Source organism: Rousettus aegyptiacus, unplaced genomic scaffold (assembly GCF_014176215.1).
Source record: "Rousettus aegyptiacus isolate mRouAeg1 unplaced genomic scaffold, mRouAeg1.p scaffold_m13_p_6, whole genome shotgun sequence".
Lineage (NCBI taxonomy): Eukaryota > Metazoa > Chordata > Mammalia > Chiroptera > Pteropodidae > Rousettus > Rousettus aegyptiacus.
In genome coordinates this window covers 105099995-105122607 of record NW_023416309.1, presented here as the reverse complement: position 1 = coordinate 105122607, position 22613 = coordinate 105099995, and the positions used below count along the sequence as shown (strand labels likewise).

General features: G+C 51.4%; 1 protein-coding gene across 1 annotated transcript; it reads left to right on the top strand.

The window, feature by feature from the left end:
- The first annotated feature begins 4021 nt into the window (after positions 1 to 4021).
- Positions 4022 to 14910, top strand: CACNG1 (calcium voltage-gated channel auxiliary subunit gamma 1). The gene is made up of 4 exons (XM_016143572.2): positions 4022 to 4318; positions 12660 to 12734; positions 13766 to 13903; positions 14554 to 14910. The coding sequence occupies exons 1-4, from the start codon at positions 4084 to 4086 to the stop codon at positions 14778 to 14780; spliced, it is 675 nt and encodes a 224-aa protein (XP_015999058.1). The 5' UTR covers positions 4022 to 4083; the 3' UTR covers positions 14781 to 14910.
- The last annotated feature ends 7703 nt before the right edge of the window (positions 14911 to 22613 follow it).

Sequence of the window (22613 nt, the reverse complement as noted above, 5' to 3'; positions counted from 1 at the left end):
ACGGCTGCCCTACCTGCCACGTGTCACGTCCCCGTGGCCTTACGCCACATAGAAATGTCCTTGGGATCCTCTGGTGAATAAGTTATTTGAGTTTCTGTCTCCTTTTTTTCAGTCCATCTGTCCATTCATTTATCCATCAGTCATTCGACAAACATTTGTGAAGATCCCACCCTGGGCTCAGATCTAAGGGGGGGTTCTCTGAGGGGACCCAGAAGGAGTACGTAATATAGTCTCACCATCTCTACCCTCCCATTAGAGAAAACTGATCCATCTCGAGTCTATAAATAATAATAGCAATAATAATAACAACTATAATAACAACAGCCATCCTGGATCGGCTGCCTACTGTATTAGTCGACTCGGGCTGCCACAACAAAATACCGTAGATTGAGTGTCCTTAACAACAGAAATCTACTTCCTCACAACTCTGGAGGCTGGAAGTCCTGGATCAGGGTGCCAGCATGGCTGGGTTCTGGTAAGAGTCTCCTTCCCGGCTGTCACCTTCTTGCCGAGCCCTCGCATGGCAGAGAAAGGGTGAGAGAGCAAGCTCTCTGCTGTCTCTTCTTCTAAGGACACCGATGCCGTCATAAGAGCCCCATCCTCATGATTTCGTCTAAACCTAATCGCCCACCAAAGGCTCCATCTCCAAATACCATTACATTGGGGTTTGGGCTTCAACATATGAATTTGGGGGGGGGGACATAGTTTAGTGCGTAGCACCTACCGTGGGCTAAACTAATAAATGCATTATCTCTAATGCGACAGCATCTTCCCAGCCAGCCATCATTGCCCTCACTTTATAGACAAGGAAAAGGCAGCTCAGAGAGGCTACTGACTTGCCGGAAGCCACACAGCTGGAGACGGGCAGAGCAGGTTTCTGGTCCGGCCTGCCGTCTCCATCACTGACTGGCAGGCTGGTCCTCACTCCCTAAGAAGCTGTCCTTCTTGGTGCCCTGGAAAAGGCAAGACCTGTGTGGAGGATGCTGACGTCGCCCAGCCCCGGCTCCCGGCAGATGCTGGCATCTACAGAGCCCTGTTCCTGGCCCAGCGAGGCTCTGTGGGGAACCAAGTGGGCAGCCTGGCAGTGGCCTCCACTGGCAGAAGAGATCTGTTTGAAGGAGCTTTAAGTAAACAGGGGAGAGAAAGCAGGATTGCCGGCAGTCCCTGGCGTTCATGGTAAATTTACACACAGGCTACTTCAAAAGGAAGGAGCCGTCCAATCTTTAATGCTTTTGCTGGCTGGGTTGAAGGACTCAGGACCCTGCATGCAGCCTGAGGGAAGGCGTGACCTGGCTCTCTGATGGGCCTGCAGAGTGGCTGAGGCTGATTCTGCGTGCACCCTGCCTGCCAGGCCCCACTTAAGGCACTCCCCAAGGCCTCCAGAGGCCCCCGGCCCCGAGAGCCTAGGATGCCCACCCCCACCACAGCAGGAAATTCAAACTACTTTTTCACTTCTTCAAGTGATACCACATCTACTCGTGGCACTAAAATTAAAACTGCTTCTTCCTAGATAGTCTGTCTGGAAACACCAGAACTTCTTCGTTCTCCCCAACTGCTGCTTTGCTGATGTGCCTGGTGCACAGTAGGTCTGCCTCAGGCTACTCAGTGTCTCCTGAGACCCCACCCCTGCCCCTCCGGCTACCTGGCTCCAGAAGCCAGGCCCACAAGGCAGTGTGAAGGGGGCTGGGACCATGTGCCACATCTCGGCTTCCGAGAGTTCTCTGTGGAAAAGAGGGCCACCGGCCTGGAGACAGTCACTCTCTGAACTGCAGCAGGGCGGTGACGGCTGTCAGCAAGCTGTGATGAGTTAGCTCCCGCTGGGAGCACACAGTGGGGGCACAGGGAGGGAAGGGGAGCGGAGATGGGAAGGTTGAGAAAGCAGCTCTGGGGAGGTTAGAATCTGGACGGTGGCGCGGGCGCTGGTTTGTACCCTGCCGGCTCAGCGCTAGCTGCTCAGACGTAATTGTCCTCGCCCCAGCCTGTGGCTGGAGGCAAGGTCTTGGCTAAGCCCTGGTGCTTGTTCGCAGGGTGGTCCTGGCTTGACACCTCCTCTCCTTCTTGGCTGCAGGTTTCTTTTATCCATCGTGACATGCCACCCCAGAATACGGCACCACGTTGGCATACTGAATATTTTAAGCTGAAGGAATTTGAGAAGCAGGAGGTGCTGGAAGGACTTTGTGACCCTCCCCTGAAGCAGGTCATACATAGCTCCTTCCTGTGCGAGGGCCCCTCCTCGCACCCGGAGGAAAGGGGCATCCACATCTCCAAGACGCCGAGCGGAATCTAACAGAGAGACCCGCCGTACCCCGCCCCGTCTGCTGCACCAGCTCACACCCTCCTCTTGTCCTATTTTCCACAACTTTCCAGGCTCCTCATGCCTGGCATTAAAACACTCCGATGTACCCCTTTCTTTAGGTCTTTTCCCGTGTCATGTAAAACTTACGCGAAATAAATTTGTATGCTTTTCTCTTGTTAATCTGTCTTTCGTTATAGGGGCCTGAGCTGAGAACTTAGAAGGGTAGAGAAAAAATATATATATTATAATTGCAATAGATCTTGAAGTTTCCTCCCAAGCATCGTTTAAGAGTTTGGGCTCCTGCTTCTGAAACCTGGCTTCACCATTTACCTGCCACGTGACCTTGGACAAGCTCCTTCACACCTCTGAGCCTCTGCGTTCCTTTCGGTAAAGCGGGAGCAACAGCTGTCCTCCCTCATCTCACGGATGCGTGTGAACACGAGCGGCAGGGACGTGGCAATGCCTGGCGGAACGCCCGGTTTTGGGGGAGCACTCGCTGAAGTTGGAATCTTCGTTATTAATGGCCTGTGACTCCGAGGCTGGACCCCGGAGTGTTTCTCCACACACGGGCCATCTTTCCATAAACTGGGCCAACCCGAGGCCAGGATTTTGAAGCTCAAAACCCTGTCCAGCTCTGGGGTCCATTCCCGGCCATGCATCAGCTTCAGACACACCCCAAAACAGGCACCTGTGAGATGAGGAAGAAGAGACACAGAACCCAGGAGGGGTGTAGGAGCAGGGACACCAGCCTGGGGGGACACGTGACCTCTCAGACGTTGGTCCCAAATTTTCACAAGCCCTCTGCTCTATCCGCTTGCCCATCAGCCTCCTAGAGTCGCCTGTAGATCAATCTACTTTTGTTCTTTTTTACTGAAATATATTTATTTTTATAAATAAAAACACAACTGGAAAGTCTTTATTACCCGTCAATAGTAGAGGTAAAACTAAAACAGTAAACAAACAGATCAACAGCCGGGTCCTGCGGAATTCTGTGTCCTCTCCACGCTGTTCTTTGGTTTGCAAGCGTCGTAAGGGAGTAAAAGACGTACGAACCCCAAACGGGATGAGAGGCCTGAAACGAGAATATGTTGGATCGTGCCGGGCCCAGGACCCACTCGCCATCTTCCTACAGTTTGGGAGATGTCGTGGGGCTTGGGGCTAAGGCCCTTGCCTGGGAGGTGGGCTCTAGAGTCCCTGGATGGGTTATCCCAGGGTCCTGGTGCCTCAGCCCCTGCGGATGAGGACCCATGCACCCAGCCCTGATGACTGAGGACAGGAGGCTGCGCTACCTGCATCCTTTAGGGTCCCCCGCCCTCACCCAGCAGGGCCTCTCCTCCTTCAGCCCCGAGCAGGCAGATCCCCGCACACCGAGTGTCTCTGCTGCCTGCCCCTCGCCTCCTCCCAACTCAGGCCTCCTGAGCTGCTGCTCAGTACAAGTCTGCAGTCGCCATCCGCAGCCTTCTCTCCTTGCCCCTCCCTGGAGTATTTCTGGATTCAAGGAGGGAAGAAAGTCCTGAAACCCGAGAAGAAGTCATCCTCGGTGACCGGTGACCCGTGACGTGCCTGTGCATGTGCATTAATAGAAGCCTCCCTCAGGCCCCTGTCACGTCTGGGCAGCTGCTCAGCCCCATCCAGTGTCCCTCAGCCCCAAGGCCAGCCCACTCTGGCTTGGCCGGGCACCCTAAACTTAGCTTTCACACCAGCACTTTAACTGCAGCCACCTGCCCAAGGAGACGCCGCCGCCGCCGCCAGACCCAGCCTGGAGTGCGCACTTCTCCACATCCACCATGTCCCAGGCCAAAGCCCTGAAGGCCCGCGTGACCCTCTTCTGCATCCTGGTGGGCATCGTGCTGGCCATGGTGGCCGTGGTGACCGACCACTGGGCCGTGCTGAGCCCCCACGTGGAGCACCACAACGCCTCCTGTGACGCGGCCCACTTCGGCCTCTGGCGGATTTGCACCAAGAGCATTGTCATGAGCGGCAGCAAGGACAAGAGCTGCGGACCTATCACCCTGCCTGGGGGTAACGTACCCACTCTCTGTCCCCCGTCCCTGCGTCCTGCCCGTACTCATCTCCCTGGAAAAGTGGCCCGTGGGAAAGAGGGCAGGTTTTCGTGCCTCCGATCAGCTCTCTGGGCCCAGGGAGGAGGATCTGAACTGCGTGCGGTGATGCTTGCAGCCGGAGCTGTGCTGTAAAATGCAGGGATTTATTCCCTGCTACTTTTGTCTTGCTGAGGCAGGGGGCTTTTCAGTCGGAGCCGGGGTCTGGATGGGTGGGACAAGAGGCTCAGGAAAGAGACCGGGGGCCTCCCAGACTAGAGGCTTCTGGCCTCAGCAGCAGTCACGCCTCTGGGTGTGCCCAGCTCCACTCTCTCCCTGTAAGGACAGGCTGGTGGCCCTGTGTCCTCAGGCTGAAGGAACCTATGGGGCCGGCATGTTTCTTCCTCAGCCTCCAAGGTGTAGACAGGATAGGCTACAGAATTTGCAGGACCCAGAGCAAAATGCAAATGCAGGGATCCTTGGAATTGCCTTTAAGAGTTGCAGGTGGTGACCGCAGAGCACGAAACCAAGCCTAGGTCCTTTCTGGATGCAGGCCACATGTTCGTGAAGCTGGCCTCTGGTTGTAGACAAGCCACCTACTTTCATCAGAGCCATCGGGCCTCCTGTATGTTCTTTCTTGGCTCAGAACCCTTCGGAGTTAGAAAGCATTTTCTTCCTCTGCAATATAAGTACATTCCTCGATTTCCTACCATGTGACCCATTGAAGGTGACACACTGAAGGTGAACTCCTCGTCAGGAATACGTGATATTAGGGTGACTAGCCTGTCCTGCAGATGCGAAGCCCTCCGCTTCCATAGCAAATAGAGCGAGCGCATGCTGAAGCAAGAGCCCTGCTTGGAGAGTCAGAGGCCAAGGCTCGTCATACATCGCCACAACCCCCTAAATAACTACAGGGGGCGTGACAATGCATTGCAGCCTCTGCTTCCTCCCATGGCTCTTGGGCTCAGTGACGTAAAGCCCCTTCGAGTGCTTACAAATGTCACTCCCAGGTGGCGGTGGACCAAGGTGAGTGTCCCACCTGGTTATCAGAAGTATTTCTTCTGTTATTAGACTTGGTGTTCCTTGAAACCTGCCCTTTGAGGAAGTCGGTGCCAAGTCCCAAAAAATCTTGCAATGTGTGTGGGGGACGAAGGAGCCCAAATCTCATTCTTCCCACTTCCTGCCTTCCTCTTCCTTGCCCTGCTGCTGGCTCCAGGAAACTCCTGCCTCGCTCATTCCCACTGGACGCCCGGAAGACTCGTAAATACTCAGCTGTCTTGGAAACACTGAGTGCCAGGGCTGAGGGCTTTAAATGGCATGGACATGTGCCCGAAGGGTATCGCATGGCCCAGATGCCCACGCCCCTCAGGCACTGTCGCGCACACCCATAAACAGATGCATCATCCAGCCAACTCCCCTGGGCAGGGCAGGGCAGGGTGAGGCGCATTCTCCAGGGATCACACATAGGAACGCACTGATATAGTCCTGTCCACCTGTCCTGAGGGGCACCTGCCTTTTAAAGTCCGGTGAGTTTACAGAGCAGACAAGCAGGGAGGTGAGCAAAGTCTATACAAGGCAGAGAGAGACTGGCAGGAGGTGACTAAACCCGCCACAGGGGATCAGCAGGCATGGCTTGGCCTTGAGCCTGAGCAGAGTCTTATGTCTATGGCTTCTCACTCAGAGCCAGAGTGAATCATACCTCCCATACTTGCGATCCCTACCTGACCCCAAACAAGCTTCCAACGCGCATTCCTGCCTCCTTCCCTTTCCTTCCTCTGCAAGTGGACGTCTTTTTCCTTCCCCACTCACCCTTCCTGTGCTCTGTGAGATCACTCTTTTCTGGATGGATGAATGGGGTTCACACGTGTTCTCTTATTTATTATCAACAACGATGATATTAACTGCAAGCACAGGTAGAGCACTATCTGCGAAACATCGCTTTAAGTGCTCTAAGTGTTTTATATATGTGAAATTTGGATGACATCAGAAAAAAAAAAAAACGACAGAGAACCTCCAAAAATCCTCTTCTCCATAAAAACAATGAGAACATTGGTAAAAAAAAAAAAAAAAAAAAAAAAAGATGAGAAGACACATTTTCAGAACTCTGGAAATTAACCAATCTTGCAGCAATCCAGCACATGCTTATTCAAGAAAAATGAGTGAATCTCAGTAAGAACAGTGAACTTTGTGGTGTTCTTCCTTGCTCTATGATTTTCCCCCAACTCTATCACAGCCTTGAAAACCCACAGTCTGCAAACACAACGAAAACCATCAGCCTGCAAGCCGCCAGAGTAGACGGATGAGTTGGATCTCTTTCAAAGCCTCATTCCCAGAGAACTGCCATTATTTGATCTGTCTACTGGTTCCCTGGATGTCCCCACATGCAAGGCTCACGCTCTTTGACCTGACTCTGAGGTCAGCCAGTGGAAACAGTCTCTTTTCCAGCGAGGCATTTGTCAAAAACAATTAGAAACAATCGTTTAATATCATAGCCGCCTGAGGCAGTTGGTAACAGGGCAAACAGCAGGCTAACCCAAAACTTGGAGAACGAGATGTCCACAGGTGGCTTCGAAAAGTTCCAACACACTCCTTGGCATTTAGAAGCCCGTGTGCATGCACAGTGCTGTGTGTGTGCAGGCCCTAAGCTCTTACCTCTGACTCCCCCTGAGGCCATGTGCAAGCAGAAAGTTAAGGCTAAGGCAGAAACGGAGACTGCTTAGCTACGTGCTTAGCTCTCTGCTTAGCACAGGGCTCCTCAGTAAAGACTGGGAGATAGATTCGTTCCAATCGCTTTAGCAAAGTTCTGTGACCTGACCACCAAACTAACTGAGCAGAGATTTCAGCAGCCACACATGACAAAGAATATAGACTTTACAAAATTAGTTCAGAACAGTCACTAAACAACAACAACAAACAGCGATGGGAGCAAACCCTGGGGAAATGTGCGAATCTGATTTCTAGAGTCGTTACACTATGCTGTTTAAATTGTCCAGTTTTAAATTTAAATTAAAAAAAAATTTAATTACAAAACATGCAAAGAACTGAAAAAGCACAGCCCATACATGGGAGGCGGGATAGCACTCAACAGGTCTTCAAGGAAGGCTAGATATTGAAATTACGAGACAAAGACTTTAAATCACCTATTTTAGATACAGTCAAAAAACTAAAAGAAACCATATCTAAAAGACTAAAGTAAAGATGGGAATGATGTCTCATGAAATAGAGACTATCAACAAAGAGACAGAAATTATTTCTATCTCTAATAGAAATTCTGAAGTTGAAAATTACAATAACGAAAATGGGGGGAAAAAAAAATCTCTAAAGGGCTTCCATAGAGACCTGAGCAGGCAGAAGAAAGAATCCTTGAACTTGAAATTGGTCAATTGAGATTGGCTAGTCTAAGGAACAGAAAAAAAGAATGAAGAAAAAATAAGAGTCTGAGATACCTGAGGGGCAGAATGAAATGTACCAACATCTGCATAATGGTAGTCCCAGTGGAGAGGAAAGGAGCAAGAAGAATATGTGAAAAATAATGGCCAAAAAATTCTCGAATTTGATGGAAAACATTAATCTACAAACCCATGAAGCTTAATGAATACATGGTGGGATAAAATGAAACCCAGACTCCTCAAAATCAAACTGTTGAAAGATAAAGACAATCTTGTGAGAGCAAGAAACGACTCATCACACACAAGGGAATCTTAGTAAGATTAACAGCTGATTTTTCCCAGAAACCATGGAGGCCAGAAGGCAGTGAGATGACATGTAGACATTAACTCATCTAATTTTCTAAAAATCCTCTGTGAGGTCCATACTATTCTCATCATCCCATTTTACAGATAAAGAAAATGAGGCACAGAGAAGTTGAGGGATTTGACCAAGGTCACACAATTTCCATGGCAGAGCAGCCAGGATTCACGTTCCTAAAATTCACCTTCATTCGTAATCACTACATTATACTATTTTATAACAACCCTAAGAGAAGGCTCTCATTCCACAGGTGGGAAAATTGAGGCTCAGGGTGGCCTTCCCAAGGCTAACCAATTAATAAGTAAATGTTTAACACTTAGATCTCAAATCCCGAGCCTCTTTGTTCTCCGGTCCCCTCCCCTACCTTCACTGTACATACAAACACAGCTTCCAAAAGCTGCCAACCCAAGAAAAACACACAAGAGGCCAACTTTTGGCATGACATGCACCAGGAGCTGATGCACTAGAGAAGACTTTTTAAGATCCCATTCAGCCATAATAGGCTGGAGGCTCTGAGGACACAAATTGTCTAACTTGGTTTTCCACTGACCCAGAGAATCTTAAAAGGACCATCATGCACAAGATCATCATCTGAGGTCAATGCCTCCAGAGTGAGAATAGGGCTTCCCCAGTGTCAGGAGAAGCTGTCTGTCTGAAAGCCCAAATGCTTCCCCAGAGGGGTCAACTCTTGCCCTTGGGGTGGGCAGAATGCTCTTTCTTTCAGGCTCTGCCTCTTTAGAGCAAGGCAGCAGCCTGCTCTAGTGCCTTGTTTCCCCAGTGGTCCATCTTCTCTCCTAGTATTTGGGGACCGGGACCATATGATGCTACTGACCCCAAAGATTCCAGGAGCTCCTTTTCCTACCCACGCAAGCCCATGCTGGAGACCCAGGCCATCACTAGACTTCTCTCCCAAAGAACGGCAATGCTCAGAAGCTCTGGGGTCAGGTCTCGGGGATTTCGCCAACGATTTTATAAAAGTCTTCAATCAGTGGGGTGGAGGGAGACGGAGCACAGAGTAACTACTGTTGGGGGACAACAAGGACTTTTACAGAAAGGCTGAAGACAACTGTGGCATTGATACACGTAAGAAGTGAATGAAACATCTCTCCCAACCCCTACGGCATTAGTTCCCTTGGTTTTGTACAAATCAACCATGTGTTTTTTTAATATATTAAAGTTGGTATCAACTGGCACTAGGTATATTCTCAGTAAGAACCCAGAGGCATCCCCTGATTATACAAACTGTTCAACTATCAGAGAAAGACCTGTATTAACTCAAGTTCAGCTTAGAGTTAAACGTGCCTTCTGTTCTAGTTCTTAACTGGCACAGATATCCGTGGTTCTGTGTAGACAGTCACTCCCTTAAGCAGAATATTTGTTTAGGCAGAATATTCCAACCCCGGTCAAGCCCAATAGCTGAATTCGTCATATTTTTTAAGGAATAATTCACGTAAAGTTTCTCGACCACTGAAGTTTCTATGACTGTTCATAGCAGATATTTCTAAAACACAATAAAATAGAAATACAAATGTTGAAAACGCCACGAGCCATTCGCACAGACGAAGGGGGCAGAAGGGACCTCAGATTTCCTAATTCTGGCCCCAGAGCATCACCCTGGTATCTCTGCTGACTTGATCCAAAGCATTCGCTGCTTCTGCCCAGTGAAGGAAGGGGCTGGAGCCCATGAAGACAAAGCTGTAAGCCCTGAGCTTCATGGGCGTGTGATGGAGGCCAAGCAGGGGGCATGGAGGACTTCAGAGAGACAGAAGCAAGAAGGCTCAGGATCCTCATGGGGTCTGCACGGAACTGTCATTGCCCTGCTCCTCCAAACCCCTACCTGTGACTAAGTGACCCACACAAGGCACATCTCAGATGTCCTTCCTTTCCAAGTTGCCCTTGATGCTCAGACAGCACCCAGACAGCACCCAGACAAAGAGGCAGGACCTGTCCATCCCAACTGGACCCCGGGTAACTCTTGAATGACAGTGACAGATGCCTGATGCAATTAGTCCTGAATCTTGTTGGTGCTGGACATGCCCAGGCTGAGGTCTGGGTCTGCCATGCCCCTGCTTCTGCCAGGGCCAGCAGGACCGCAAAAGAGTCTGTGGTCTCCAATGGGCAGTCACAGGGCCCTGAGTGGAGAAGGCACTGGCCTTCCTCGTGTGCCAAATCCAGGAGAGAGGACAGGGTTGGCTTGCTGTCCTCAAACCCCGAGTTCAGCCACGTCGGAGAGAAGCTGAGACTTCCAGATATCCTGAGCGGGAAGCTCACCCACTGGGTGCTCTCATTTCTCATACGTGAGAACATTTAACAGGGGAGGGGAGGGACAGGAACGCTGTGCCTGAGTCCCTGAAGGGAAAACTCCCTTCTAGAACCCTCAGGCTGGCTTCCCAGACACGAAGTCCGCCCGTTCCCTGTGGTCTAAGCTAAGGCTGTTTTTACGCAAGCACCAGGTTGTAGCAGCATTCTGTCTAGAATGCAGCCCGGTGTGTATCTGGTGGGGTCGACAACCCAAACACCACCCGTGAAAGACTGGCCCTCAGCAACCCAGGACAGCCACACAGCTGCGCCTCGGCCGGGCTCTCATCAGGCCTTCACCTCACGGCCCTCCACGCTGAAGGCCTTTAACTCGCGGGATGCGATGAGCCGGAGGGGCAGCCGACCGTGAAATACACTTGAATTCAGTCAATTCTCTTCAGAGCGTTTTCAATGACCACTGAAATTGGCCCTTAAAGAATGAAACAGAAATGTTCCTTTGTGCGGGGGAGACACACGGTGACTTACCACACAGCACGAGCCATTTTCGAAGCGGCAGTTCAAGAGAATCTAGAGCTAATAATCTCACAAATATAAGACGGTGTCATCAGGCTTCAAAATAGCCCCGGAAGCTGCGAGAGAGAGAAGGGCAGCGTCAATTCTGACATCACCTCCGACAGTCAGACGCCCTAGGTAACTCAGTTCAAAAGAAGTGATTTAAATATAGAAGCTCCGCGTGAAGGCGGTTTACCTCCTGGCACATTTACTGTTGCTAAGCCAGGCTCCGTCTCCAGGGGTCGTTTCCCTCCTCAGTTGTGGGAGCGGCAGTAACCTTGATGCTGAGGGAGGAGGGAAGAGCGGGAGGCCACAGCGGCAATAAGATGATTTAGGCCGGACGGAAAGAAGCCAGCGGAGGCGATGGCTTTGGCAGCACCTCCGGTGCGTTTCCAAAAGAAATGAGCCATCAGTCACCTTGTAAAATTTAAATATAGTCTGAAGGTAAAGAAATGAATGCACAAAGCACATTGCAGCTAAACTAGGAGCAGAGATGTTTTCTGTGGAAGGTCATGGATCCAGGGGAAAAAGAAATCAATGGAACTCCTTACACGAATGAAAAGCAACCTAATTTAAGGTTTTTTAAGAAACAAAGGCATATGAAATAACCCATTTATCTGCTTCCTCAATCAAAAGTAAAGAATATTAAACTATACGAAATAAGCGATAAGACTAGCCTTTGATTTTATAGTATGTCTAGTTATAAGAAAGATGAAAGGAGAAAAATGAAAGCGAAATTATGTCTGGAATTATATTTAAAATTGGCATGAATTTCTTCGTTCCCCCATCAAATCCAGATTTTTGGTCCAATTCTCCACAGATCCTCCGTGGCTCTCCTGACACCCACCAAGCAGCTCCCCAGGGGAGGTCTTATCTAGGCTGCCTCTTTGGCCACAGGTGTCAAGGGTCCAATGAAACGGCACGATGGTCACATCTGGCACTTGAACGGATTCTCTACCCTTCACCCAAGTCCATCCAGATGGCCCCACTCAGAAAAACACTTTGTGGGGCATTTTAAGGAGCCTGGCTGAGCATCAGAACCTCCTGGAAAGCTTTTGAAAAACGCCGCTTGCTTCCCAGGTCACACTCAGTGAAGCAGAATGGTCCTGAATGCCGATCACACACACACACACACACACACACACACACACACACCCCTCCAGATTTGGGTGTGATCCAGGGTTTCTCACCCTCAGCACTACTGACATTTGGGTCTGGATACTCCCATGTTACATGGGGCTGTCCTGTGCATAGTGAGATGTTTACCTGCATCTGGCATTACCACTAGATGCCAATCAACATCAGCTCTGCCCCGTGACACCAAAAATGTCTCCAGACATTGCCCAATGTTCCCGGGGGGGGGGGGGGGGGGCGGGCGCAGAATCAGCCCTGGTTGAAACTACTGTTTGGCACCTTGGTGACCATGCATCCTGCTCCCCCTGACAAATGGCTCGAGCCCTGTGCCTGTTACCCCATCTGCTTAATGGGGTCACACCCACGATGCTGTCTGCTCCTGGACCAGTAAGCCTTAGCTCCCAGAAGGTCTCCTGGCCTCTTATGCAAAATCTACTGAAATTTTGGTCTAAGGATCAGAGAAAGATCTTTGTCTCAGCCCAGGGTCAGCGTCTGGGGAGAAGAGGGTCAGCCATCTGGGTCCTTCACACCCACCGCGGCGGGATCACGGCCACCCTCTCTCTCTGAGCCTCCCCATCCCAGCTGCAGGCTCTTTCTCGCAACTCATAGGCTTCCTCCCTCTTTTGCAGAGGAAAGCTGTTCCTACTTCAGGCATTTTAACCCAGGCGAGAGCTCAGAGATCTTTGAAGTCACCACTCAGAAAGGTGAGCCTGTGGACGGAAGCGGGAGGCTGGGGAGAACTGACTGCCGTCACACGCTACTGAGCCAGAAAATCATTTGGCACAAAAGCCTTGACTTGCCCGCTCTTGATGAAAAGAGCAAAAGAGCCGTGTCACCCTCTGTGCTCCGTCTCCAGGCATCCCGAGCCTCCATTCATCAGGGCTGGAGAGGGCTGTGAAAAGACCTGGCCCCTGGTAGCAGAAGGAATGCATTTTCCAGCAGTGCCTAAGGGAGGCTATTGTGACAGGAGCTAGGAAAATGGAGCCAGTACTCACAATCCCTGTGATGGTTTTCAGGGCTGGGGGCAGGGTCTGTGGGGAACTGTCTGATTCCTTCCCTCACCCATAAATCACTCCTTCCCAACCAGGAGAGCAGGGACTTGGGGAGACACATAATGTCCACATGCGCCCTGGGGGTCTTTCGTGAACCATGGAGCTCAGATGCACCCTAGCGTCCTGAGGACGACTCACAACTGCACAGGTGTGGACGGTGGCCCACGGCGTGGGCCTGCACACACACCCACTCTGATAGATCCTTCCGTGTGAGTGCGCCACTAACACACACCGGCAAACCTTACACCTGCAGCGTGTGTGTGCGTGTGCACACACACACACACACACTCACAGTCACAGGCACTGTGCCCTGCAGCAAGCCACGCCTCCACAGGCTGCTTGTCAGTCCCAGGACAGACCCCTCTCAGCCCAGTGCCGCCTTCTGCCCTGTCGCGGGGAGGAAGTTCTCTGCTCCAGAAAGTTCTCCAGCCACGTGCCTCCAGGGAGTTGGCTTTAGCATTCATGGTGACATCCCGGCCAACCCCCTGACGCGCCGCGCGGCTTCAAGGGAGTGACTTCACCTCTCGGACCCGCAGTCTTCACAGGCGTGCAGTGGGGACGCTGAGCGTGCGGTACCGTCCCCCACCTGGTTGGCGGCACGACCGGCCACGACCTGCGGCCCCGGGAGATGGGGCCGCCACTGAGGTGCCGGGGCCGCGTGTGCCCGCCCCTCTGTGTTGCAGAATACAGCATCTCGGCCGCCGCCATCGCCATCTTCAGCCTCGGCTTCATCATCCTGGGAACCATCTTCGCGCTCCTGTCCTTCAGGAAGAAACGGGACTACCTGCTGAGGCCCGCGTCCCTGTTCTATGCCTTCGCAGGTAGGAAGGGGGCGCGCGTGCGCGCGGGCCGGGTTGGGGGATGACGTCACAGGCGGAGGACACGAGGTTGGGGATGACGTCACGGGGCGGGATGATGTCACAGAGCGGGGGATGCCGTCACGGGTGGGGAATGGCGTCACAGGGGAGGGCGACGTCACGGGGTAGGGGTGACATCACGGGGTGGGGGGGTGACGCCACACGGTGGAGCACATGGGGTTGGGGATGACGTCACAGGGGGAGGGTGACGTCACGGGGTGGGGGACGACGCCACACGGTGGAGGACGCTGCCGCCGCACCCTCAGGCCCATCTCGCGACCTCGTGGGGGCCGGAGGAACTCCCAGGTGGGTCCGGGAGGGGGCGGGATCTTGGCAGTTTGTCCATTTCTCACAAAGACCTAACCTTCAAGGCACTGAGAGCAATGCCGGGTACTCATGAACTTTTGAATTAATTTAAAAAACACTCACCGAAGGAGGAGAGCAGCGCAGGTAACCTGAGGGCGCGTGAAGAGCGCGGCGGGCAGGCGGCGGGGGCACTTCGGCAGGTTCCCCCGTGGACCCGCGGTCTGGAGTCAGTGCCCCCCAAGGCCACGAGCAGAGGCCCCGGGGGCGCAGGCCGGGGCGGCGCGCTGAGTGTCCGGCTCCGCCCTCAGGTCTCTGCATCTTCGTCTCGGTGGAGGTGATGCGGCAGTCGGTGAAGCGCATGATCGACAGCGAGGAAACGGCCTGGATCGAGTACTATTACTCCTGGTCCTTCGCCTGCGCCTGCGCCGCCTTCATCCTCCTCTTCCTCGGTGGCCTCGCCCTCCTGCTCTTCTCCCTGCCTCGGATGCCCCAGAACCCCTGGGAGTCCTGCATGGACGCCGAGCCTGAGCACTAGCCCTGCTGGGGGCCCAGTGACTCGCAGGGCTTTCCCCTCAGGAAGCGGAGCTCAGAAAGAACATTCTAGAAAGGAGGCAGGAGCTTCACGTCTCCCCTGTTCCCACCTGCCCTACGACAGCTGCAGCTGCTTCCCCTCTCTGAGCTCTCCTCTGGGCTATGACAGGCTCCTCTGCCAGTCGAGCAAGCGGACATGATCCAGACCTGCCCATGGTGGGCAGGAGGCAGGGCCAGCTCCGCCGGAGCCCAAAGCTGTCCCCATGGGGCCCGTTGTCCTCTGTTACCTTATAGGAACGCCCTGTGCTCCTGCAAGCTCTGGGTGTTCTCCTGTGTAAGTAGCCAGCCCCTCTCTCCTCGCCGTCGGTGACAAGGAACACACCCTCTGCGGTGAGCTGAACGTCCAGTCCCCGGCTTCTAGGAGGCATTTCTAACTGGGTGTTTTCTGACTGTGGTTTGAAATAAAAGCTCTTTGAAAAGTTGCTTTTCCCTTGTGCTGTGCATAGAAAAATGGCTGGCATTCCTGACTACAGCACAGGGACCCCACTACCCTGAAAGAGAAAGGTCTGCTAAGGACTTCTGTGGGGCAGAGGGAGTGAGGGGAGCAGAGGGGTCCTGTTTACCAAGGAGACTGAGAAGTTCTAAATTCCAACTTGTACCTCTGGGCCCTGGGGTATTCTTTAGGAGAAACCAGAGACCGTCTGACTAGGCAGGGGTGTTAAAAATAGGAGGGGTTATTTCCAGAGCAGCTGCCTGGGAGGCATCCAAGTGCAGGCGCAGCACTCCGGCACCACAGCCACCAGTGTCTGGTTTCCGATGCTGGGGTTTGGTCGCAAAGAAACACCAGGACGGAGGGCTTTAGCAGTTAGACGCACGGGGCCCTGCAGAGTGCCGTGATTTATGCTCTGCTACCTTCCGAAACCCCACCTTACACACCTGGCCCTCGGAGATGGCAAGTCACGTTGCCGGTCGCGAGGACCCCCGTGCTCCTTAGCCAGAAGTCCCGTCCGGGTAAAGCTCACCGCACCTGCTGCTGCTGTACGGCCCACAAGCGAAGAACGCTTCTCACGATGTTAAATGTTTGTTTTGTTTTTTTAAACCAAAAGCATAATATTCACGATGTGAAAATTTTATGAAATTCAAAATTTCAGTGTCCATAAAGGAAGTCAAACAAAGATAAAGCCACTAGTTAAAGTGGTAAGGACAGATTTTCCCTATTGCAATAGAGAAACGTCCAACGTGAACTGACCTCAACTGTGATTTGTATGGAGGCAACCGGGCATTTTAAAGGGAGAATGAGGGAGTAAGGAGGGGGCCTGATGGGGGCTCTGTAGAGTCAGAGAACTGGAAGATTACACAAAGCGGGAAGGTGGGGTTGGTCCATGTGAAACCCATCTGGACGTGCTAACCAGCACTTATCAAAGTTAGGCCCCTACCCCCTCACAGAGGCTGGGAGATGGGCCCTGTCTTCAGGTGTCGGCTGGAACCAACAGCGAATTCTTCTGGCAGCCTTGAGTTTTTTCAAGCAGACACTTTAAGGGAGGCTGCAGTCATCCTAAGGATGTGGACTTGATCTATTAGAGACTGTGCCTGTGTTCAGTCAAGTCTTTATAGGCCAAGGTTGAATCAAGAAGAGGGCTCAGAGGAGCCTGGGCTGAGTCTGGTGGAGGAGAGAGTCTGTCGGAACACAACCACACCCCTTCCGTGGCTAATTTCGTGCTAGGACAGCAGCGTTAAGTAGTTGCAACAGAGACTGCCTGGCCTGCAAAGTCGGAAGTATTTACCACCTGGACCTCCATGGAAAGCATTTACCAACCCTCGTTCTGGAATACTCTGCACTCAGCAGCCAGTTTATGAACCCCTTGCTGTGCCCCTCTGTAAAGAGAAGGAAGAGAGAGAGACTTGTTCATCCTGCTTCGAACAATTTAACAGCAAGGCACATGAGTCTGGGGCATCTGGGCAGGGGCTGTGTGTGGGGGGCGCGGCTTGTCAAAATCCTTCTCTGCTCTCCCAGGGGTCTGGGCTGGGCTGGGAGGGGCGGCCAAGGAGCCTGGGGACAGGGCTGAGGAGCCTGAGGACAGGCAGAGAGCACAGCCCAGCTGGTGCATGGTTCTGAAATCCAAAAGAGTCAAGAGAGCAGAGTGACATAAAACATGATGAGGTCAAAGCCGGAGCGCTACAGAGCGGGACAGGTGGCAGCCGGGACCTGGGGGCGGTGCCGCATAGCTAGATGTGGCGGGACACTTCCCAAAATGCCCAAAGGCGCCTGGGACTGAACTTGCTCCAGGTACGGGAACAGGAACATGAAAGTCTGGGCCAGCCAGGTAGCTGGGGCCACGGTTTACAAGTAAGAAAGAAGAAGGATGACAAACCCCATGCCAGCCGCTGGAAACCAGCACCCCATTTTCCGTCTCTATGCATTCGACGACTCTAGGTGCCTCACGCAAGTGGAATCGAGCAGTGTCTGTCCTTTTGCGTCTGGGTTATTCACTTACCATAATGTTTTCAAGGCACATCCCTGTCGTAGCGTGTGCCAGAATGTCCGTCCTCTGCCTGGCTGAGCAATATGCCTCTGTACGTATAGACCACATTTTGGCGATCCATCCATCCGTCTATGGACACTTGGGTTGCTTCCGCCTTTTTGGCTATTGTGAATAGCAGTGCACAAACACGTCCTCAGGACCATGCTTCCGCTGCTTCTGGATGTATATACTGTGATAGTTTTAAAAACCAAAACTGTGGCCAAATAGCCGCGATGAGCGCAACGTCAAAATTCCGTATCGCCGATTTCGCCTTCTGTGTCGCGCTCCTATGGCTCTGCATGGCGGTGGCAGGTAGCCATGGCGACCCGCATTGCACACAGGAGAAAACGGAAGACGGGGGAAGGGCTCGCTTCCTGGGCCCTGGGGAACTGGCGCCCGCCCGAGCAGAAATGAGAGCCGAGGCTGCTGGTTTCCCACCTGATCCCCAGGGCCCTTTACCGGTCCCCACTTGGCCTCTGCCCAACAAACTGGGTGGGGACCAAGAGACACGCCACCCTCTCTGTGGCTAACACACAGTAGGGCCTGCCCAAGTTTGGTTCTTATTAATCCTCCCTTGAGACCAAAAATGTCACGGATCTCTGGCTGCCCCCCAATAAAGAGGGGTTTTAATCACATCCTCTCACAATGTTCTCCCTGCCGGTGTAACTCGTTCCATTTTGATCAAATATTTTCCAAACATCTACAAGTTTATTTCTAATTTATACTCTGCCTACTTTCGGGAAAGCTCTACAGTGGGACATGGCTGTCAGGCTGGCGCTGGTGTTCACGTGGGGACGCAGCTGCCCATGGCCTCCTCAAGCCCTCCCTCATTTCACGGTCTCACTCAAGTGCAGCCACCGAGGCCATAATTAATCTCCACACAGGGCATCGATTCTACCCGGCGAAGGAAGTTCATTAAAGCAATTGCCATTGCGAGGAGCCATACATTCTATTCTCTTGACTTTGCTCCTGACAATGCAAAAGACCCAACCTCCTGGAAACTGTCGTTGATTTGAGATTAGACTTCTCTCTTCACCCACAAAGCGGTCGTGGTAACCCCACAGAGAGATGGAGGATGGGGGATTTGTCCGGAACCACGGCCTGAGAGTTCGGGGGTCCGAGCTTGAGGAGTTCAAAAACAAATTTCCACGTCACCGATTTCACGGCCAACACCTGCGTTTCAAAACAGGCTCTTAGGGTGACCAAGCACGTGTTTCAAAGCATTAATGAGGTTAATAAACACAGGGATACGGGTTTACCTGGAAAACTCCAAGAAGCAGGGAGGTGACAATGTGTAACTGTGTAACAGGGAGGAGAATGAGGAAAGGGAGCCGCTGCGAGCGAGGCCGGCCCGGCCTTGGAAGGAGGCAGGCGGTGACCCCGCGACCGATGAGCAAGCAGGCCGGAGGGCCGCCAGCAGTTATTAAAAAGAGGTGATGGCGGTGACTGACGCTGAGCGGCTCACACGCCAGCTCCAAAAATCCAGGTGTTGAACTCTGAGCAGAGAGCTGGATTCTAGGAAGACCAAAGAGCCACAGTTACACGTGTAGGTTTCACAGAAGTGAAATTTACTTCTGAAGGAGGACTCATGATACCGGGTGGAAGGAAGCCTCTTCTCCTCCTAGCCTTCTTCAAATAGTTAGATGACGTCTCAAGACCAGGAAGTGTGTGAAGACCCGGCTCCACCTTTAGCTGGAGAAGCCCCCTCTGGCCTCTGTGCACATAATAAACTTCAACTTATTCCAGCTGGGAAGAAAACCCACATACTCTAACATATGTCACGTGCATCATTTTGGTATCTAAAAGAACTCTGAGAAGTTCAAACTTCTTCTAAGGAGACCTTAAAACAAACAAAGTGTCTTCGGCCATTTCTTTGCATACATTTCGACTTCATGTCTGTGTTTCGTGGATTAGATTTTTGTTCCCTGCTGGTCCTTGTGAAACCCAGGCAAGTGCGTGTCTGCTCGGGTAAATGCTACAAGCACAGACGCTGCTGTTTATCTTCATGAAGCACAAGGTTCGCTCATACTGTCCAACCGCCAAAAAAGGTAAAAATGAAATAAGTTAGTGTTAGATTTAGACATCAGATACTATCCGCCTTTCATGAATTCCGTTTTCAAATGTTTGTGTGCTTCAGGATACCATAATTGCTCTCCGAATCGGTTTTACCAGAAGCTGTTATAAATGTATTTACTAAATGGTTATAAAAGTAAAATATATATTTACATATTATATATTTAGGTTTTAACATAAGACTTTGTTAGAAAAAATGGATTCTGTTGCTTAAAATGTTTGGAAACCATTAACGATCATCTGATGACTAGATGACCTTTACAATTCCTTCTAGCTACATTCAAAGCCCGTAGGAGTTCAAGAGAGAAAGATCTCCTTTAAATAAATCTATATTGCTTATCTTGTGGGTGGCCAGGGAAGGTTTTTGAGGAAGGAAGGGGTATGATAAACAAATAGAAAATGCAGATGAGAGATGTCTGGACGGGCAGAGCTTACAGGCAGAGAGAGTAGCTACAAAGCATCAGGGTACTAAGTGTCCCCGCTTCTAGGCCTACGACCTTGTCTTTCATCTCTGGTCAACTGACAGGTGTCTTGAAATAACTCTCCATATCTCTGTCACCACTGATTTACTTTGTGCTCACTTCTCAAGCCATGCGGTCTGTCTTCCATCCCACAAGGCCATCAAAACCGCTCTCCCGAAGGTCGCTGGTGGCCTCTCAATTACCAACTACGTCGTACTACGCCTTTTGGTAGCATTGTGTACTTTCGACCTCTGCGTCCTTCTTCAAATTCCCTGCATTTTCTCCGTGTGCTGTTCCCGTTTACGGTGTCCATGTTTTTGTCACCTGGCCCTTCAACGTTGGTGTTTCCAAAGTTTTCCATCGTTGGCCCTCTTATCTCACACCATAACTTCTTTATTTTTTTCTTTTTCTAAGTTAAATGTATTGGGGTGACGCTGGTTAATAAAATTATACAGGTTTCAAGGGTGCGGTTCCGTATCATCCGTGTACTGTATCGTGCGTTCCCCGGCCACAGTCAGATCTCCTTCTGGCACCGTATGTGTGACCCCTCTACCCTCACCTGCCTCCCCACCTTCCCCTCCGATAACCACCACACTGTTCGTGTCTATGAGTTCGCGTCTTGTTCATGTGTCGCTTTCGGTTTTATATCCCGCATGTTACTGAAATCATATGTTCGCCACTTTGACCATCTGACTTATTTCGCTGAGCATGGTAATCTCGAGATCTAACCCTGTTGGCACCAATGGGCACTATTTTATCTCTTCGTGTAGCAGAGTAATACTCCATTGTCTAAGTGTACCATATCTTCTTCATCCAGTCCTCGACCAAAGAACACTTCTGTTGTTTCCATGTCTTGGCCGCCATCTCACACCACAATTTCTAAGAAATTTCATTCGTTGCCGGTTCTTCAGTCCCTGTGACTACGATCCCCGCCTGTCTCCAGCCCCTCTCTCTTTGTGGGTGTCATTTCCGGCGCATTTCCTTGGTTGCCTTGGGGACCCGCTCCCCAGATGTTCCAGGACACCCTAGACATGTAAGTCCAATCCCAACCTCTGACCCATCTAACCTAAACCTCTTCTTCCTTTTTTGTTTCCTCAGTTTAATGGCACCATAGCTACTCATGCACCCAAGCTGCAAACTGTTGTTCACTGGCCAAGCTAAGCCTCGCAGATTCTTCTTCTGAAATGACTCCTAAATCCATACTGTCATCTTGTCCCCCTGCCATCACCTCAGGCCAGGCTCTCTCGCCCTCCCTCTACCTGTGCCATGAGTGTTGCTTTCCAAGCATACCAAGCCCATTCGCATCTCTCACACAAGGGGTGTCCTTCTCTTAAGCAAACACGTGCTTATTGAGTAGACTCAGTTCCTATTGATGCTGTAACAAATCCCACAATCTTAGTGGCTGAAAATGACACCGATTTATTCTCTTACAGTCCTGGAAGGCTGGAAGTGTGAAATGAGTTTCATGAGGCTAAAATCAAGGTGTCAGCAGGGATGGTTCCTTCTGGAGGCTTCAGGCGAGAATGCCTTTCCTGGCCTTTTCCAGCTTCTAGAAACCGCCCGCTTTCCTTGGTTTGCGGGGGCATCATTCCAACCAACCTCTGCTTTCGTCCTCACACCTCCTACTTCTCTGTGAGCCTCCTGCCTCCGTTTTATAAGGACCTTTGCGATTATGCTGGGCCCACCCAGATGATCCAAGATAATCTCCCCATCTCAAGAGCCTTAATTTAATCACATCCGCAAAGTCCCTTTTTCCATGTAAAGTCACAGGCCTCAGGGATTAGGACATGGACACGCATTCACAGGTTTAAAGGTTCAGACGTGGATACCTTGGGAGACCATCATTCTGTCCACCTCACTGAGTATCCACACCGCATGTTAGGCACTGTGCTAAGCTCTTTGAAAGGAAGGGCCATGTTTTCTTCAGAATCCTTCTAGCAGCTAGAACCCTCTTCCCTCTCCCCCACCATCCAAGTCCTTTTTTACCAACCCGTGAACAGCATACAGTATGTAGTGCCCTCAGGACAGGCTGGTACATCGAACAAGAACATGAACTCGAATGCCATCAAGGAGGAAATGGGCAGGGAGGAGTGCCTGCAAAGAGGCCATAAAGAAGAACTGGAAAGAGCAGTGCGGAAGCCTCTAGAAGGAAGAGAGGCGCTTGAAAGAGCTTATTTGTGATCTGGTTCCCTGGCCCCAGGTGTCTGCAGCCCCAGTGGCTTGTCCCGTGGTTGGCCTGAGTCAAACCGAGACGGGGCCAGCTGTATTCCCTACCGCAGCGCACATGGCTGCACACAACCCAGAGGAGATGATTTTCTGAGCAATAGGATATCAGCTGACAGCTTTTAAAGACCAACAGATTTCCAGAAGTGCTTTTCCAGAAGGTTCAAAACCACCTTTAATTACACTACATCACAATTTTTATTTTTTCAAAAACGGTTTATCTTCTACCCTGTTAGCGGAACCAGCCCAGTAGGAATTGTTTCGGTTCTAGAAGGCCTTTTTCGGGTCCCTGTGAGGAGGCGATTTGATTCATCAGATTAAGCTTATTTGCTTACCCGCCTTCCAATAATTTCCTGTTACTTTTATCCCAGGTTAAGCAATTTACTTTAAGCCTGGTCGCGAAGCTGGGGATTGAATCCACAAAACTCTCTCTTAAGAAGAGCCTCTGCTTAGAGCACCCACTTCTGTTTAGTTTTGTTAAAAAAACCTGTACATGACAGCATTCCCAACAGATGAAAGACCGAACCAGCAGGTGTGGGTTTGAAGAGCAGGCACAGA